The following is a 19662-nucleotide window of genomic DNA, read 5'->3' on the forward strand; positions in this document are numbered from 1 at the left end:
TATTTAGCTTAGATGTTGTAACAACCGCGCTCTCATCTTTCAAAATTTCACAAGTCACAACTGTCCTATTCCAGGGCTGTGTTTCCCAAAACCCGTGTAACGCTTATCATAACTGCGGAGGGAGGGAGAGAGAGAGAGAGAGAGAGAGAGAGAGAGAGAGAGAGAGAGAGAGAACTTAATATGACGACCCTCGGACAGATTCGGTCTGATGTCTTAAGACCCTGCAACGCCGCTGATATGCATAATACACATTGTTGCTCTATATATAACAGTCCATTCCCAGAAGAAACTAAAAAAGGCTCACTGACTACACTGAATTTCCATAAAATTGTATGTATGTACGTTTATATTCATCCGGGCTGACAAACAGATATCTTTCACACGCTATGGTCGCCCGCATGCCTCCACTCGCAGTACTACCCCAGAGAGGAGGGGAGGGGCGCAGCTCAAGACTTGGCTCTGCTCAGCCCTTCTGGCTCTCATTTAATCTTGGAGCGGTCAGTCACTGCTGATCTTCATTACTTCAAAGTGGAGGGGGATCTTTTCCGCTTATCCTGCCTTTAATTTACCCCTCCGCTTTCACTGTTATTCCCATGGGTGCGTTTTCATGGCTGGCATTGGTTAGCAGTTGGAAGCTTTTCAGAAATATGTGCACAGTATTCCGTTTATTGTTTATGCAGCTTTGAATCGTTGTATTTCTCATGAACAAAGTTATGTTACATTTTTATTTTTTAAGGAAACTGGATATTAAAAGGCTGGAGAAAATTGCTCTGTCTGTCTGTCTGTCTCTCTCTGTCTCTCTCTCTATCACTCTAGATCTTGCTCTCTCCCTCTCTGTCACACACATTTGGTCCTCACAATGTATTGCATACCTGGACTACACACACATACACACACACATACACACACACATACACACACACACACACACACACACACACCCTAACAACATTGTTGCAATGTCAACATGTAACATACATCCATACCTACACTTGAGACTGGGGGCCCTATGCAAAAAAACTCCATGGGGCCGTCTATCTCCACCTCCCCCAGCATGGTAAAATGTATTACCTTTATTTTACTTTGAAGTGTAATTTAATAATATCATCATATTTAATAAACAAAATTCCTTTTTATTTTACTGTGAAAAACAGAATATACAAATAAAGTTGTTGCAATGTACTGTGTAATCGTGCGCCCTCCGGAGCCCCAGTCCCTGCATGTCCTGTCCCTACGCCTCTGCATATTAATCACAGCATGAGTTGTTTGCGATGATGATTCAAGGCAAGAGTGCCAGACAGTCAAGTCAAGCACGCAGGTTTGATTATTTGTATTTGTTTTATCATTTATTCAGCTGCACGCTGGTGAGCAAACACCCATCTGCCCTGTTTGAGAACCACAATCTGTGTCCTTGTCCCTCAGGTTTTCGCGTGCTGGCGTTCAGCAACATAAAGACCAACTTATGCAAATGGTGCGACTACTCCAGCCCGGAGTGCGAGGGCACCGTGTGCTCTAGCAACTGCTCCTTCAGCTCCTTCTGTGAGCTGTCTGAGGAAATCTGTGTGGCTGTGTGGTACGTCTGAAGACTTACCCTTCACCAGACCCTTAAAAGCACCATTTCCATTCCACACCATTTAAATGCCAATAAGAACATAGCAATGCTAATAGATGGAAGATAGGGGTGAATGACTGAACAAGGCTTATCCTGTAATATTTCATCGGGTGTAATACTCTATGTATGAAAAAATATTATGCTATCGACAGTGGAATATCTGAGAGATGAAGGTGATTTTATTTACAGGTTCCCTCATAGGCATGAATTACGGGGGGGGGGGGGGGGATGGGTTGCAACGCCCCCAATAATGAAAATGGGCCAATACAACCTCCCCACCGAAATAATCACAAAGTCTCTGGAGACTTCAGGCCCCCAATGTTCCTAACCCTAACCCCCAAAGTTATGCCCTAGGGAGCATGGTATTATAGTGTTGTTACGCCCCTCCTACTGCTCACAGCACGGATGTGACTGCAGGTCTACACCTCCTTTATTGAGCCCCCCTTAAAATGATAAGATTTGCCTGAATGACAAATGATACAGACACATATTCCTCCTCCCAGTGTTTAGTCTTAACCTTGATGGTGCAATAGACAGCTTCCTTGGCATGGTGAACACCTTTCGTTCAGTTTGTGGTGACCCTTTTCAAACGTGTGTCATTTACTCGTGACTAAGGTTAAAAGTGTGCCTCTGTCTTTGGGGGGTGGGGGGGGGCGATGGGTCTACCAGGAAACAGGACAATGTCAGCGTCAGCGTGCGGACATTGTGCCACCACCCCCAGACGCCCATCGAGCGCGTCCTGATCTCCAACTACTCCACCACCCAGTGTGTGATGGTGCCCCAGCCATCAGAAGAGGGCAGCACATACATCTGTGGCTGCACCAGTGAGCAGGAGTGTAACGACAAGCTGATATTTGATAAGGGATCCAACGGTAATCGCCCCTCCTGAACACAGTCACCACAGTGCATCGGAGACACAGGCGGAATTCCATTAGCCTTGATCCAACTGTGTCTCCAACCTAGATATACGTTACTGATATGTGGTGCCACTTATTCAGATATGAAAGTCAGATGAAGGACAGACCCTGCATTACTTTTCTCTTGTCTGTGAAAGATGTGAAATTACCAAGATGTTTGAGGTCCATCAAAAGCAAATCTGATACTATACCTATCAAGCTCTAGAAGTGCCTGCAGGCAGTGAACGCTGACCCACATTTGTTTAGGTTCTGAACAGCTGGTTTTGTGGAGTTCTGCTTCGTGCTCTCACATGTACGTCTTTGGCTCCTTAGGCCTCTTGAAGCTCCAGAGTAAGGATGTCATACCAGTGGTGGTGATCAGCCTGCTTCCACCACTCCTGGTGGCCATAATCGCCACCATGACCTTCTACTTCTACCGCACACGGCAGTCAGCCAAGCAGCCCAAAGATTGGGCCCCCAAACAGACCCGCTACCAGTCTCTGGACCCCCCTGAGGGTCGGAGCAGGGGAAGACCCCCGGGCAAGCTGTCGGCTGTGATTGGGGATTCCTCACCAGGTGACGCTGATGGTCCGGATGTGAGTGTGGAGCTTCTGCCGATCACACTTGAGGAGATGGTAGGCAAGGGGCGATTCGCGGAGGTGTGGCGGGCTCGACTCACCCACAGCGCGAGGAGCCAGTATGAGATGGTGGCTGTCAAAATCTTCCCGGCAGAGGAGTACAACTCCTGGCAGAATGAGCGGGCCATTTTCTCTGACCCCGACCTGAAGCACGAGAACGTGGTGCAGTTCCTGACAGCAGAGGAGAGGAGGGGTGGCCCATGCTCTCCTCACAGAGAGTACTGGCTCATCACAGCCTACCACGACTTGGGCAACCTGCAGGACTTCTTGGTGGGCCACGTGCTAAGCTGGGCGGAGCTGCACGCCATGGCTGGATCTGTGGCTCGGGGCCTGGCTCATCTGCACAGTGACACCACGCCCTGCGGCTCCCCCAAAGTGCCAGTGGCTCACCGGGACCTGAAGACCAGCAACATCGTGGTGAAAAATCAGCAGGAGTGTGCGCTGTGCGACTTTGGGCTGGCGCTCAGGCTTGATCTCCTGCTCACTGTGGACGACGTCGCCAACAGTGGCCAGGTATTCGGTGTAGGCTTCCCCCCCCACACACTGTTACATCGCATGCATCAATACGAGTTTGTGGCTAATCATCCAAAGACTTAATAGATGTTTGATGCTGTTCACTCATTATTTCAGTTCCCCCGGAGAGTTTAATAATTCCTGATTTTGACTGGCCAGAGGCTTCACACCTGGCTCACAGATAAAGGAAGGCTAGAAAAGTAGTGCAGTGCTCTCAGCCCTTGAGGACCTTGGTTTGAATAACCCTGCCATATGCTACCCTATATCAGCCTGTTGTTGTTCTCTCCTTGACCACCAGGTGGGGACAGCACGCTACATGGCTCCAGAAGTTTTGGAGTCCAGGGTGAACCTCGAGGATCTGGAGGCCTTCAAACAGATAGATGTCTACTCCTTGGCCTTGGTACTCTGGGAAATGGTCTCTCGCTGTGATGCAATTGGAGGTAAGGTGTTTTTTTGGTCAATTTTCTTATTTTGTAATTAACTGAGGGGTCCATCCGCTGAAGTGGACAGTTCTGGTCCAGAAAGTAATAAGTAACAAAACCTTGGTGTGGATTTTTACTTTCTGGATCCTGAACTAGCCACCTCTGTCCGCAGCAGCGTTTGCAGGAGTTCATCAAGAGAACATTGCGGGGCTGCCTTCAGCGTTATGCCAGCGTCCCCGATTTCCACGGCAGCCTTCTCAGTCACGAGTCACCTGCTGTTGTGTTTTGCAGAGGTGAAGAGCTATGAGCCGCCATTCAGGTCCAAAGTATGTGAGCAGCCATGCGTGGAGAGCATGAGGGACCTTGTATTACGTGACAGAGGTCGGCCAGATATCCCTGCCAACTGGACCACACACCAGGTACATACCCTGTGAAGCTGGTCTCTGTCCCGCGGCAAAGTTGTAAATGTTTCATAGAATGGATTTATAAATAAACATGACCAAATAATTACCGTCTTTTCAACTTTTGTACCACAGATGTATAAAATTCAAAGCAAGACCAAATATTCTGTAATTGTACTGTATTTAAAAGTTCCATGACTGCCACCACTGTAGACCTGACCATCTCCTGACCTTCTCTGTAGGGGATGAAGCTTTTATGTTCTACCATCGTTGAATGCTGGGACCACGATCCCGAGGCCCGGCTTACTGCCCAGTGTGTGGTGGAGCGCTTTAACACTATGGGCGAAGAGGATGGTGGCCAGGACCTGCTCAACAACAACCAACAGCCTCCACCTGCCTCTTGCTTTGAAAGCCTGGGCCGTGTCACACCATCCACTTCCTCCATCACGGACCCCCCCACAGCGGTCACAGAGGTGTGAGGCATTATCCAGGCAGCTGAGGGAGCTGTCTGACAGACTGAAATTCAGGCTAAGGACTGTTTAAGGAGCTGGTCTCCATCCAAGATCCACATTACCCTGCAATCGATCCTCCTGAAGGCACCTAAGATCTTTCTTCTACAAAGGAGGGTTATATGCTGAGAAGATCAACGAGAAGTAAACAGGAAATTGATGATGCTTCTCAAAAGTCTGTCATATATTCATTTTCACTGTACCGTCTCAACAGTTAGCAAATATTTTCTAGAAACACTGCCAGCACTGTGAATTGTTATGGTCTTCCTCTGAGCACGTGGTCTAGATCTGGGTGGTTTTGTGCACCCAACCAGTGCTGGTCTCCTAGAAACAAGGAACTGATTCAGTGTGATCGTACCAGATTTAAAGAGGAAAAAAATCCCACCCACTGATGGCAAGGCAGCTGAAATACCTGGGGTGGTGACTTTATTTAAAAAAAAAAATGTATATATGATCACTTTATATTCTAGTGAAGCCTTTTGGTTTTGAGAATTTGCAGGCAGTCATTTCATTTCTGCACTGCTTAGAAGTTTAAAGATTATCTGGTTAAACTGAAATCCCAGCATGTGTTTAAAACACATGTGTCTTCATTTAGGAAGCCATAACTGCCGGAAATAATTGCAAAAAGATGCAAACGCTTCCCAGAGATCCCTGGCTGTGTGTGGTGTGACACTGTATACATTTTCATGCGATTAAACCCATCATTAAGAGAGTGCAAGTACTTAGTACAAGAATCTCCACAATGATATGAAAGATTTTAAAGCTATATTTACCTTATTTCTTCCATATGAAAGTAAATGTATGAAATCCATAATAAGCATGAAAGTAAGTTTATTACAAAATGCTGTAATTAGCACTTACCCACCAAACACTGTTTTAAACAGTCAAGCTAAATTTATCAGTTGGTGTAATTTGTTCGTTATACCAAAGTAAAAAGACCATATGGTCACAAAATAAAAAGAATTTATTTAGCCAAATTTGAATGTGTTAAACTTAACTTGCATATCACTACCTGAATACCAGAACCCGAATCTGAATTAAAAATACTGAAAATGAATTTATTACCCGAGCATAAAAATTCAAGTTCAGGTTGTAAAATTCATCTGGTGACCTATTTTGTGATTGACCATGATTGTACTTAATTGGTTCTTTTGCTCTTTAAGTTTAGATGTTTTCTGAACCTGAAATTGACAACCTGAGTCTTACAATCCGATCTTTAAAGAGCTGAATTTGAATTAATTTTAATTTAGTGATCAATTGTCATTGTTGACGCACAACAGCGCACAACGACGAAAAGTGTCCTCTGCATTTAACCCATATGTGACAATGTGACATAGCAGGGGGCAGCTAATTCAGCGCCCGGGGAGCAGTGCTTGGGGGCGGTACCTTGCTCAGGGTACCTCGCTGGGATTCAAACCAGCAACCTTTCCATCACAAGTGCACTTTTCTAACCATTAAGCCAGCAATGCCCAACCCAAACTAGAATTTTTATAACCACACATGCAACAAAATTCCAAGTTCAGTAAATGAATTAAAGAATCTGAAATCTGAATTTAAGTTCAGGTAAAGGTATTTCATCAGGTTCTGTTATTCAGGTAATGAAATCTAAGTTAACACATTCAAATTCAGGTCGTGGCGAATCACACTATAGATGTGACCTGCACCATCTTTGCATATTTAAAGGCATATAATTGTCCTATATGAGCATCTGCTCACAAGCACGTAAGAGATCCTATAGAAGGATTACTCAGAAAAACAAAGATGTGAAACCTGTCGGGGTTTTAATTTATGTTAATAATGCCAGATGAAAAATTTTACCGAGTTGCCCGGAGTCATGCATGTTCAGTGGTTATGATTCTGAATCAACCTTTTTCAGTGAATATCACAGTTAAAAGATGTTCTGCACCTCAATGCATTTATCATGGTGTTAAATGTGTGTTAAAATACTGAGACACAACTCTGAAATAAACAAATTGATTAGTAGTTATTTATTCATTCATTAACACACTTATCTACGTCTACAAGGAGTTGCCATTAAATTGCATGTCAGTGCATTTCACAGGTCAGCAATGTGTACAGAATCCATCCACAATGTAGCTCATGTGGCCCCCGGGGGCCTCCTGTGGACAGCCATCTTCATCACCCTGAGAGGGTTCCCTCGGCCCCACTGGATTCAACGGATCGCAGAGCAGACAACCGGGCCGTCTTTTCAGGGATCAAGTAAACCATCAGGATACAATATGTGCATATAAGCCATTCACAGCGATGACTGGTACTTGAGACGGCTTGAAGATGTGGGTGAAATGGAAGACGCATCCAAAAGAACAACGTAGCTTAAGGCACCACACTGAAGAGGAAAAAGCTTATGGATTTAGAGCAAACACACATGTGCAGAATTGACTATCGGTTGGGGAATAAGAATTTGACTGCTGGGTTGAGAGGCTGAGCACTGATTCTCTCCTGTCCACACCGGTGGATATTCTTACTGTACAGGAGAAGCGGGAATTTAGTGAAGAGATGGGGCTTGAACAGAGGAAAGAACTATGGCCATAACCTCCCATTGAGCTGCATGTCCTACAGTTCAGCCTGTCAACCTTTCCGATTCCTACATGTCTGACTGATGGACAAAAAAAAAAAAAAAAACGACGCAATTGAGTCAAATCCCAGTTAAGTCACTCAAATACGAATCAGCTGGCAGGTTTCTCAAGCTACAGAGTTTCTCAGAAGACTTGACGTGTTCCTAACAATCCCTCAAAACTAATTTGTCCTTGGAATGGTCACAAACGGTAAATCAAACAAGATACAGAAGACACCTCCCCACCCCACCCTTTCCCACCCCACCCCACCATCAGATAAACATGAGAATCAAATGATTCGTCATAGCTCTCTACATCAGAAACCAGTGACGATGCCACAGCCTACAATCACCATTTAATGTTCAGAAGAATGGGCCACTCTCTGAGGAGAGCCTGTCGGGTTGACATGGATATTATTGCTACCATGAGAAAACCAACGAATTTTGTGGATGTAACAGATATTGGCCACATCCAGCCTGCGCCTGGACTCCTACAGAAACGCTCAGGCAGTGTTTCCATGAAGGTAATTAAGCTCCTGTGTTGTATAGTTAAAAGGTTCTAGGAACTGGGGTGGAGGCGAGGTACAATTGCACTGCAGGCCTGGACTTCTAAAGGTACGGCATCATGTGCTCAGGCTCCCTGATAACATAACACCTTGTCCAGATCCCCGATCCAAGCCAGACCTGATCAAATGCTCTGCTGCCAGCATCCGTCTGTGGTAAGGCAGCATCAGTGGAGAATCTATATTTACAAGAGTACACATACGATCCGTAGACCATTAAAACGCTATTTTTACAAAAAGTATCAATCAAACGTTACAAAATATGCATCTTTCCAGGCCGCCTAAATGCTCCGAGAGGTGACGCACACGTGCCCGTCTCTCTCCGCTCAAGGCGCGAGCTGCTAGCATATTTCGCGAACAGAGGAGGTTTGCCATAACCATCGAAAAAACAGAAAGAACCACTTGCGGCTATCGGCTGAATCTCGGGGCACGGAGGGAGTGGCGGACCCGCTGTTCCTCAGAGGTCTGTGCCGACGGATCTCCATAGCGGATTGTGATACACCCAGCCTTCGCCCTGCAGGGAGCAGAACGGGATGAGGCGGTGTTGGTACTGTGCATGTACAATACAGTGCCAGTCAAAGGTACGTCCACACCTAATGAAAATCATTTGTTCTTCAACAAGGTAATGGCCCTAAGCAAACACTGACGTTACACAAGTACTGTGTTATCTTGTGAACAAGGAAAGAGATGGAGTGCTGTGACAGATGACCTGGTCCCCACAATCCCCCGATCTAAACCTTTGTACACCCGATTTGGGATGTGTTGGATCAAAGAGTAAGAGCAAGGCAGTCAATATGTACACAGAACCTGTGGAGACTCCTTCAGGACTGTAGGAGAAGCTTTCCAGGCAGCTACATCTGGAAGCTGTTTGAAAGAATGCAAAGAGGCTGCAGCGCTGTCAACGAAGCTAAAAGGGGGCTATTTTGAATAATCTAAAATGTGAGAAAATGTTAAGATGCTGAGCACAGCCCTTCATCGTGCCAATGTTAGACATGCATTACTTCATAGCCTCAAAGCCAGAGGCAAACATAGCTAAAATAGAGAGAGATGCATTAAAAGCAAGTGGGTTCCGACATCTGACTGGTACTGTACATTAGCATCATAGCACAAAAATACCATAAGGCGGATATTTTAATACATGCGGCCATTTAGACACACTTAGAAACAGGAGCTTACCTCACTGTGAAAATACCTCGTCCTCCATGCAGTCTGCGTCTCCACCCGACATCTCTCCTCGCTCCTCTGCCTTTCCTCTAGGAGGCGCTTGTGCTCCGTTGCCTTTTCGATGTCTTTGAGACGCAGCGCCTCCGTCACGTGCTGCCACAGGCGCCTGCAAGGAGCCACATGCGTCCGTTTCAGACTGTCCGACCGTGCCTGTTGCCAGGGAGACCGCCTGTATGGTTCACAGCTGTACAGTAGATCAGTGGCCGGGAATGATCGCTTCCTCGAAACACTGAACTGATGCATGAATTTCACTGGGGCGTGCGAGAAGCAACACATCTAGTGTTCAAAGAAGAATAGAATAGAATAGAATACAATAGAATAGGATAGAATATGACTTTACTCATCCTTGTGGGAATATGAGGATTTCACACAAGAGAGACATACATGCATATGAAGGTCAGTAAGTTTTTGGCTCAGAGTGCCCTAGGATACAGGAGAAACCCACTGCTCCTGAATTAAACAACTCATCTACCTGGGAACCCCCCAGCTACAGGCTGCCCCCTTACCTGGACTCAAAGGGTCCCTGCTGCTCGATGGGTCGAACCCACTTCCGGGTCACGGGCAGCTTGGTGACATCCACTGTGTGCGTGTCGCCGTTAACGTGGCTGAACTCCAGCGTGCCGTTCCACTCGCCCTGCACGCGGCACACCACCGCATTGCTGGGGCCGTGTTTCACCTCGGCGGTGACCCTGAAGGCGGAGCGGCAAGGCAGATAAGACGTCATGGGAGGGTCGGAGGTGGCTCACTTGCTCCCATCTCCGTTTACTGGGTTCACTGGGTCTCGGCTGCGGGCCAGTACATTCTGAAGCCTGCACGGTTCCGATCACAGATGATCGTCCTTTCAGGTCGACAATCTTGGTGAAAGGCTGATTAGAGCATTCGCCCCTCCCCTGCTGGCTAGAGCCCAGCCTTTTTTTCCCAGACCTAATATCAGGCCACTGCAAGGAGAGGGAATTCTGGGTACCGGTAACCACAGAAAGATAAACAGGCAAATGCAGAACTAAACGCACTCCTCTCACATTCGGCACCGTTATGTGCTCCGCAGACTATGGTGTAAGGACCGCAAACGTGGCGGGGAGGAGGAGGAAAACCGGAGCCACTGAGGAATCCGCTCCGTCTTTGCGGTTACCTGTGAAGCTTCCCTCCGTAAAAGGGTTTGGTCTGGAAGGTGATGGCCGCCGAGTAGCCCGTCTTGACGCAGCTGACGTTCACCTTCCCGCCCAGCTCCACCCAGGGCACGGTGAGGATGGAGCGGGCGTAGGCCGAGGGAAGCGTGAAGGTGTACTCCTCGTCGTAATCAAGGAGGTACAGGCAGCCTGTGTGTGCGCACAGATCAGGGTGTCTCAGGGGACACGACATGCCATGCGCTCACAGGGAATCCGAAAATCTGCAGGATTATGTCTGATGCAACTCCACATTTTCTTTTCTTATAAATCGATTGAGGGTGATATTAGTTGTTGGGACCTTTTAAAACTGCTGAAAAGCAGAACATGGCAAAAGCCTGGCTTTACCCGTTATGCAGGTCTAAGATCACCATTACCACAGACTATCAGGACTCCTGAGGTTTCGCCCAACACTATGGCCCAGTATCTGCACTGAAGTCACTCACTGAACAAAGGCATTTAAGGGTGACATGGCGTCTGGCCTCAGACCACGGACTGTTGCCATTGCCTCCCTCTATCATCTACACGTTACAGAAATAAGTGCATCCCCATACATTCTAGGCCTGCATGAAACCCAGAATAACTCGCACTGATGTCTGCAGAGTCCCGAGACCCCAAAGAAACTCATTCACACGATTCAGCTCAAAGGCTGCTCACTCTACCTTGCTGTCTCTATTTGCATAGAACCAGGAACTCAAAGGTCAATTGATAACCGGAGTTACGCGCAAAGGGTGGTTGAGTTAAACAGTTGAACTCTCTCTCACAGATTTAGCGCTCCCTTTAGATTTTGCAGAACATGGTCTAAGCCAAATTGTTGACTCTCTTCAGATGCAGCACTGACACCCGGGGTCTATGACCCAAAACACTATCATCTCAAAAGCACAGCAGTACAAACTACTAAGGAAATAGAAGAGTCTGCCTACCTTCCCCCACCATGGAGACCCCGATGGACATGCCCATGAACTTGCTCTTGGTCCAGACATGGGCGTTGACAGCCATCCTCTTCTCGGGGCACTCTGCATAAAAGCCAGAGATGGGTGGATGGTGGGACACTTGCTCCGCCACAAATTGCACTTGGTAGAAGTCTGAAGACTCGGGAACTCCGCCCTGAAGGCCGACACGGGAGGTGCTGGTGCTGCTGGACTGGGAGCAGGGCAGCCGCCAGGAGCAGTGGAAGGTCTCGCCGATGATGGGGTTGTAAGGTTTCTTGGCGATGGCACCCTTCCTGGCCTCATGGAAGGAGGTGAGGTAATACTTGATGAAGCGCAACATGCGGTCCTCGGGGGTGCTGCCGTCCGTGATGGCCAAGAACAGCTCCGGGTGGGACAAGAAGTCAGCATACATCTCCAGGAGGGAACGCTTCTCCAGAATGAAGGTGGGCAGGACCACCTGTATGAAAACAAGGCGCATCAGCAACGGTGCAGGAAGATCTACATGCTAAACCGACCATTACTACCGGCTGAACGGTGGCAACCAACAGCATCGCCAATAGGAATTTGAAACGGCAATGGAACAGGGCCTACCCGGGTGAGGTCCATGCCCAGCTTGAGCTGAGATAGCAGGTGCAGAATGACACTGCGCTCCTCCTCGACTGCCCCCAGGTCATCCTCCTGATCTGTGAAGGTGTCCTCCACCTCATCCTCAGGGTTTATGTCCTCCAAAGCCTGCCAGGAGAAGAGGTGCTCGTTACTATCCCCCGTCACCTCGCTGCATGATGAAAGCCACTCCTGGACTTCAGGTAATATGCTCTTCTAGAACAAGCCCACCTGTGTGGTTACACAGCATATTAAGGAAGCACCCTGTCCTACCTTGGCGGAACCTCAGGTAAAACAGCATCACATGTTCTTATACCCTTGATTGTCCAAGACACTGAGCTCTACAACTTGAAGTATAACCTCGTTCATTCGAAAAGAAATCGGAACAGGAAAAGACTGCATATAAATTAATTACGATGTGGAGACGGCTCGTTTCCAATGGCCATTTAAGGAGGTGTCATACTTCAGTAAAGATGACACAGCTTGCACAAGAGTCTCGACTAAAACATTCAAGAGGGGATTCCGGATTATTTTGCGATTAAACCTTGACCTTTAGATCACAACTAGACCAATACCATGGGTTTAAGCTGCACCACTAATGCAATCATATTAATCAGAGCGCCATTTACTATTGCTCCTACTGCATGGAGGTCATCAATCATTATCGCCTTTACAGAACCCATAAACCCCTTAAAAAGTTCTGAGCGACAGCTGTACGATGTATAGTCCTACCCCGACGCAGTCCTGGGACTCTGCGGTGACGCGCTCCAGCGGCCCGCCATCTGTCTTGCCGTCGGCGGCCGCCAAACTGGGCAGACTGGTACCATTCTTCAGGAGATCCGGCAGCTTGGGCTCCAGCCACTCAATGGTGGGACCTGCCACACACAGGGTGTCGGGCTCAGAATCGCTCATGCTCTGGGGCCCCGGTGCTCCTCAGAGAGGTAACGATGCAAGGAAGAGGAGGAGGAGGAGATGAGCGCGGTGTCAGTGACAGACGGAAAGCACACGGCCAAAACCTGAGCCACTGAGGGGAGGGGCCTGGATTAGACAGGCCCCGCCCACCGAGCATATCGACTTCGTCTGCCTTAGTCTGCAGCCGCAAAGAACAAAAAAAAAAAGAAAAAAAAACAATACAAACACATATACAAACACAGCAGCACAGAGTCTCCACCCACGGCACAACGCAGTACTCTGATTGGTGGATGGTCCACATGTTCCGTCACACTCTGTGCTGATGAAACATGAATGATGTGTAACAGGATTCTGCGAGACACCAAATTAAACAAAACCTTGTTTTATGTAACAAACCCTAACTATAGGCTAGGGCATTATAAAGCAGGAACTAGCACATAGTCATACTCCGGGTGTGAATGGCAAAGCAAATAACCATGGAAACGACACCAGACAAGGGTAAGAGCAGAATCCGAGGAGCTCAGACGGGTGCACAGTTCAGAGGCGTCTGCCACTGTGCCCAGTGCCCCCCAACATCAACTCCGGTTACAGTGTCCAGCCTATGAACGTGGATACGTTTCCTCATCAATTATGCACCATTGTTCCATTGCTTTGCTCCAAGCGGCGTAATGAGGAGCCATACACCCTGGAAAATGCTGATAATTATTTACTATCAAGAGTAAATATAGTATGAAATTCCAAAAATGGACCAGACTCTGATGATGTTAGAGGTTTTGTTCCTGGCATGGCCTGGCCTTTAACCCATGAAAGCCACAATCAAAGTAGACCGACCCCATTCAGGACCCTCACTCGGCGTAAGGTTTCAGTCGTCACTTTAGTGACCAGTTAGATTCCCCAAAGAAAAAAAAAAAACAAAACAGCCTCCCTGGTACATATGGCCTTCACAGTGGCCTGACGCTGGCATCTAGTCAAGGTATCTGGAGAGGAGGTGGGGACTCTGGGCCTCCGTAAGGGGGTTTAAGTCATTTTACGAGGGGTGTGGGGGTCATCGATCATAAGCTGCGTCTGGTACCAGATCAAAGCGGCGCCGGATAAGAAAAGTGCCGTTACGGATTTGCAGTAGCTGACGCCCGAGCTTGAATTTCAGGAACGACGGGCTGCTTAAACTTTAATTTAAGGGAAGGCACACATGGTAAACAGGGTTAGCTCAGCGGAAACAGGCGACCGGGGAGTTTGAATGGAGAGTGTGTGTGTGTGTGTGTGTGTGTGTGTGTGTGTGTGTGTGGGGGGGGGGGGGTGCGCTCACCGCCCGGGGGTCGCCTCTGTCGGGCGACCTGCTGCAGCTGCAGGATGTGGAAACAGTCGTTGAGGCAGTTCATGGTGGCCATGGACGTGGCCTTCAGCATGAGCAGGTCCTGGTCCAGCGGGGACAGGCCGGGTGCTGCAGGCAGGCCCTCGATGGTCTGGATTAGGTCCTTGTGCTGGCCCTGTGCCTGGGTCATCATCTGCGCAGGGGAAGACAAGCCACCGGGGCCCAGCGGTGCATGGATGAAAAGGATGGTGCCCCCTGGCTCTCTACCAGGCTTCCAACTCCAGGGGAGTTGGAGTTAGACTTGGGGGAGGCCGGGGTGTACGAGCAAAGTTAAAGGGGCCCTTCTTCACAGAGTTATTTTTAAAGACTGCTGCTTGTTCTTTCTGAATTGGGGAGTATTAATCATATCCCACCATCATAAATCACAAAACAGAGCCTACCTCACGGGCGTCCACCAGGTGGTCGGGCAGCAGGGACCTCCTGCTGGAGCACAGGGAGGAGGCCCTGCTGAGCTGGGAGATGTTCAGAAAGGCGGCAGCGTTTTGCGTCGACCTGCGCTGGGACAGGGGCGAGTTGGCGCTGCCCTGGGAGGCCATGGAGAAGCTACGTGCCTTTAGAGAAGCATTGTTCTACATCGGCATGCACAAACATGGGGGGGGGGGGGGGTGGGGGGCATGCACACACAGACATTAACGCACAAAGTGGGGGGGGACCATGCACGCACACACACACACACACACACACACACACACACACACACACACACACACACACACACACACACACACACACACACACACACACACACACACACACACACACACACACACACACGCAGGAGTGTAACATGGATAGGAACATACACAGGCCAGGAGGTGCCGAACACACACACAGTGACAAAATACCCATTAACACACACGTCAAAAAAAACATTACAGAAGAGATGGGAAGCAGCAGCGGAGCTGGAGGAGAAGGGCCTCCTTCAGAAAGCAGTGCGAGCTGCCAGGTTACAGCAGCATGGCTACGCTGCACAGAGGCCCATATGGCCACGGACTGTAAAGGGGACAGGCCTGCGCTTAGGGAGTGCGAAGATACGCGGGAGAGCGCAGGCCTGATCAGGAATATCTGTGCCCTGCTGAGGTGTGCAGCCATTACGCTGCGTGTTATTAAGCAGGGCCACTTAAGAGGCGCCTGGACTCGGGCCATCGCAGGTCACATTACTGTGTGAAGGTGCATCTGAATGCACCACCCTGTCCAAGAGAAGCATAAAACTCTCCCGCTCCGAGTCACCATTTGTTAAAGAGCACCGATCCCAAGAGCCACTAGCATGCCTCACCCGCACTAAAAGCGGATTCATGGGCCGTTCCTCCGCGATACGGAGGAACTGGCGTCACAGATCAGCTGACAGCGGCTCCGAGCTCGCAGTGGGTGTCAGAGGCACAGCGTGCGGTGTGCTCACCTTCCCCATGGCCTCCGTGTGGTGTTGCGTACAGATCTGCAGCCGGCTCACCCAATGCTGCCGCTCCTTAGCGTCGGTGGCTGTGGGGGAGGGCAGCCGGTCAGCAGTACCCTACCTGTGCCCTAGAGGGCCACTTTACACAAGGCACTCAGACACCACTCTTCCAAAAAAAAAAAAAACCCAACCCAAGGACACCGTACAATAAAGCATAGAACCAAATAATTATAAAAAAGTCAGGACTGAAGTTACTTAACAGGTCAAATTAAAGGCATGCTAGTTTGCCCTTAAAATAAAAGCCAAGGGCTTTGTGTTTTACCGAATCTGCAGTTTCCAGAAAATGTGTATTCAGGCGACGCGTCAAAGCATAACCTCCCCCCATCACTGTTTTTTCTGCTTTTTCTCCTTATTTGTTTTGTCATTTCTATTTCTGTGCTGCACCTGCACATGCCAGATGCTCTGCAGCCAAATTAGCCAGTACTTTTTGCTGTAATCGCTCAAAAAATTCCACCCCACCACCACCACCACCTCACCGACGGCTAAGAAGCTCTCAGTGCTTCTTTATAGTTAACATAACGGGCAAGCTGACAGGTCTCTTAGCAGCCAAGGGGGGGGGGGGGGCACCAGCACCTCTCAGCTTGTACTGCTCTCCACTGATAGCGTTGACAGTGAAGGTGTGCGAATCCTCGTCGCTGGGGGAGATGACGGCCCCCGCCAGGGCGAGCGTCCCACGGGGCTTCTGGGGCCGGGACTGCTCATTCACAAAGTACTCCAGCACCCCCGCCTCATTGTTCAGCACGAAGAACCTGCATGTTTGAATGGAATCGCATACACAGCTGCATCAGATGTCTGTCTGTCTCTCTCTCTCTCTCTCTCTCTCACTCACACACACACACACACCTTGGTGTACTTATCTAAATGGGAACATTCCATTCATTAACATGGGAAAAACACTAAGCTCAATCACGACACCCTTAAACCCTACCCAGCCCTAACCTTAACCATAAGTAACCAACCAAAATACGACTTAATTTTTTGTTTGTAGACAGATATTTTTTATAAAATTGCGGTTGTCCACCTGAAAAATGTCCCCAAACATAAGGAAGTTTCAGGTTTTACCGAACTTTGAGGACATTATAGTCCCCAAATGTGAACTATGCAAATCCCCTTACCCCACACACACACTCTGTGCTGTTCAGCTCATGTTCTTTAGTACAAATGATGCAAAAGACACCTGACTCAAACTGCATGGACCAGCTTGCTTAATCACCTACATCACCACAATACCACAGGTCCCCAGGGCAGGAAAATTGCAGCAATTTCACTATATTTCAGTTATACTGGTCATAAGAACTTCACAGCACTCACCAGACATTTACACTAAGCCATGGGTCTGTCAACAAGTGCAGAGATTGTCAGCTGATAACGATAGGAGGCTCCCCTCACTGCAGACACACACTGGGCACAGACATGGGGAGAAACTCACCGATACTGCCATCCAGTCACCAGGTTGGTGTACTTCATCAGGTAACCATCGATGTTTTCCATGTGATCACTGCATTGGAGAGTGAAACCAAGAAATCCGTACAGGGACAAATTCACACAAATATCTTCCTTATGGGCACATAAAATAAACACTGGCTATGTTCTCATTTTAAGTCTTTGAATAACAATCACAGTTGGTTTCTGCTCCAGCTAAACTACGCGTGATGACTGAATAGTGATTAAAAGCAAAGCGTGTAATCAGTGGAGTGTGCTGGTGATGTTATTAGTTAATCTCCTTTTACATCACAAGTCCCAGACTTAAAAGCAACGCATAACTGACTGGTCTAAAAGTGGTTGAAATGGTCTAAAATGTTAAGGTATGAAATGAATCAAATCAATGAATGAATGAAAATTTAGCATAAGCTCACCGTTTGCTAATACAGTCGCGCTCGTTAAATTAAAGTGATTTCACTTTAATATGATGATTACGGAGTACTGAAGACAAAATAATGTCAATGGAGTCCGCTTAGAGAAAGCAACCGGTAATGAAAATCTGACTGTCTCGTTTTTATTCGAGGAAAAAAAATCTAAATTTCACCCCAAAAAACCGTGTTATGGAGCAGACCATATGCACTTTCTAATTTAGACGCAAGGAAAATCAGAAGGATCAAATCTTCAACGAACAGAGAAAGCTTCATCAAACTCAACGCTTGAATATACCAGGGAAGGGCCTTTATGAACCAGTAATGCGGATCCAGGTGTTTGCAGAACATAGCAATAAATAACAGATCCATCATATTGATAAAGAGTCAGTCTGTAAAGTTGTCAGTCATTTATAAGTCCTGCCCTAGAGAAGCCAGCGCCGAGCCGAGGAGGACTAACATGGAGCAGCAGAAGTTAAGATGCATGTGCACCGTACCTGTACTGCCAGGTTCGGGAAGTTGCTCTCCCGGAGCCTGACGTCCGGCTCTGCGTGTGCGCCTCCACCTTCCCCTCAGCCTCCGACACTCGGACAGTGGTGCTTTCTCCCTGCATCGCTACGCGAAGGACTTGGCTTCTCCACTGATTTATGTGCAGATATACAGCAAATGACGGACACTTCAAAGCTTCGCTAGCGGACCCGCAGTCCGTACCCAGCGACGGCTTTACTCTGAATAACCTTAACTATAGCGAATCATGCCGTTCTAAACCTAAAGCGCCTGCGGCGTACAGCTCCATGTTCCAGAAGACAAGCCCATATAACTACCAGATGAATTCACGATGTTTATGGCTGTCTACCGTCGCTCCCATGGACGTGACCGGAAGCGGAAGCGCTAAACTAAGTCATGTGACACACTCTGCTCGTTTGAAACGGCTTGGTTAGCGCACACGTCATCCGTGGGCGTATCCGCCATTCTGTCGTAAGAGACCGGAAGCGGAAGTGTTTGCTGAGTCATTTGAATGTTGCCTCGCGGTTTTGGTCTTTTTCGCAGGTACCAATTATTTGAGAAGTGGACACCGCGAAGTTACATGTAGTTCAGTGTTAGTTGGGGGACTCCCAGACGGTCCACGTTTTTGCTCCCTCCCAAGTCCCAGGGACGGAGAAAAAATGTGGACCATCTCTGGGTCCCCGATGACTGGTTTGAGAAACACTGCTTTAAGTGTTAACACTGGTGTCCCATCTGTTCTAATCACTGAACTCATAAAGCACCTCTGTCCACAGCTGGATTCTGGACTTTTTCACTGACATGATAGCAGCATGTGCAGGATATCTCTTACACTATAATCCTCATGCCTGGAGCAGGACAGGGTAATGTGCTGCATCTTGTTTTTCAGTGACTGTATAGCTAAACAGAGCTCCAACTCCATCATCAGCATCAGTGATGACACCACCATCAGAGGCCTGATCAGTAATTGCAGTCTACTGCAGTGTTACCCAGTCCTCAGGGATCTGCAGATAGTCCATATTTTTGCTCCATCCCAGTTCCCATCCAAAGATAATCATTGAATACCTGATTTTGGGAACTGGGAGCGAGCAAAAATGTGCACTGTCTGACAGTTTCCGAGGATTAGGTTGGGAAACACTTAGTTACAGAAGGGAGGGTAGAGACAATGGAAGCACTGACTCCCTAATCATCAATATAGGTATAGATCACCATTCATTTCAGGAAGTAGAAGGGTGCGCTTACACCGATCTACATGCGAGAGGATTCTGTAGAGATGGTCAGCAGCCTTATCCATCTATCAATTTTTCAAACCGCTTATCCTACTGGGTTGCGGGGGGTCCAGAGCCCATCCCTGAAGCAATGGGCATGAGGCAGGGAACAACCCAGGATGCGGGGCCAGCCCATTGCAAGGCACACTCACACACCATTCACTCTCACATGCATTCCTACGGGCAATTTAGCAAGTCCAATTAGCCTCAGCATGTTTTTGGACTGCGGGGGGAAACCGGAGTACCCGGAGG

General features: G+C 48.2%; 2 protein-coding genes across 3 annotated transcripts in view; one reads left to right on the forward strand and one right to left on the reverse strand.

The window, feature by feature from the left end:
* Positions 1-6974, forward strand: part of tgfbr2l (transforming growth factor beta receptor-like) — a 9572-nt gene extending 2598 nt beyond the window's left edge. The window contains exons 2-7 of the mRNA XM_048979161.1: positions 1423-1573; positions 2282-2484; positions 2842-3659; positions 3958-4099; positions 4373-4500; positions 4725-6974. Of these exons, the coding sequence (XP_048835118.1) occupies positions 1423-1573; positions 2282-2484; positions 2842-3659; positions 3958-4099; positions 4373-4500; positions 4725-4961 (1679 nt within the window). The 3' untranslated portion in view covers positions 4962-6974. The remainder of the gene's footprint in view (positions 1-1422; positions 1574-2281; positions 2485-2841; positions 3660-3957; positions 4100-4372; positions 4501-4724) is intronic.
* On the reverse strand, positions 6957-18535 carry osbpl11 (oxysterol binding protein-like 11). 2 transcript variants are annotated; one of them, XM_048979157.1, is made up of 13 exons: positions 18136-18535; positions 17218-17286; positions 16362-16537; positions 15735-15814; positions 14716-14859; positions 14270-14468; positions 12784-12926; positions 12040-12180; positions 11440-11905; positions 10483-10669; positions 9860-10042; positions 9306-9459; positions 6957-8643 (listed from the first exon to the last, which is right to left on the reverse strand). In XM_048979157.1, exons 1-13 carry the CDS (start codon positions 18249-18251, stop codon positions 8587-8589), a joined length of 2115 nt encoding a protein of 704 aa, XP_048835114.1. In that variant the 5' UTR covers positions 18252-18535; the 3' UTR covers positions 6957-8586. The 2 variants fall into 2 exon arrangements, with proteins under 2 accessions (XP_048835114.1, XP_048835113.1); XM_048979156.1 differs by having other exon boundaries at positions 14716-14904.
* Between the last annotated feature and the right edge of the window lie 1127 nt (positions 18536-19662).

Source organism: Brienomyrus brachyistius, chromosome 16 (assembly GCF_023856365.1).
Source record: "Brienomyrus brachyistius isolate T26 chromosome 16, BBRACH_0.4, whole genome shotgun sequence".
Taxonomy (NCBI): Eukaryota; Metazoa; Chordata; class Actinopteri; order Osteoglossiformes; family Mormyridae; genus Brienomyrus; species Brienomyrus brachyistius.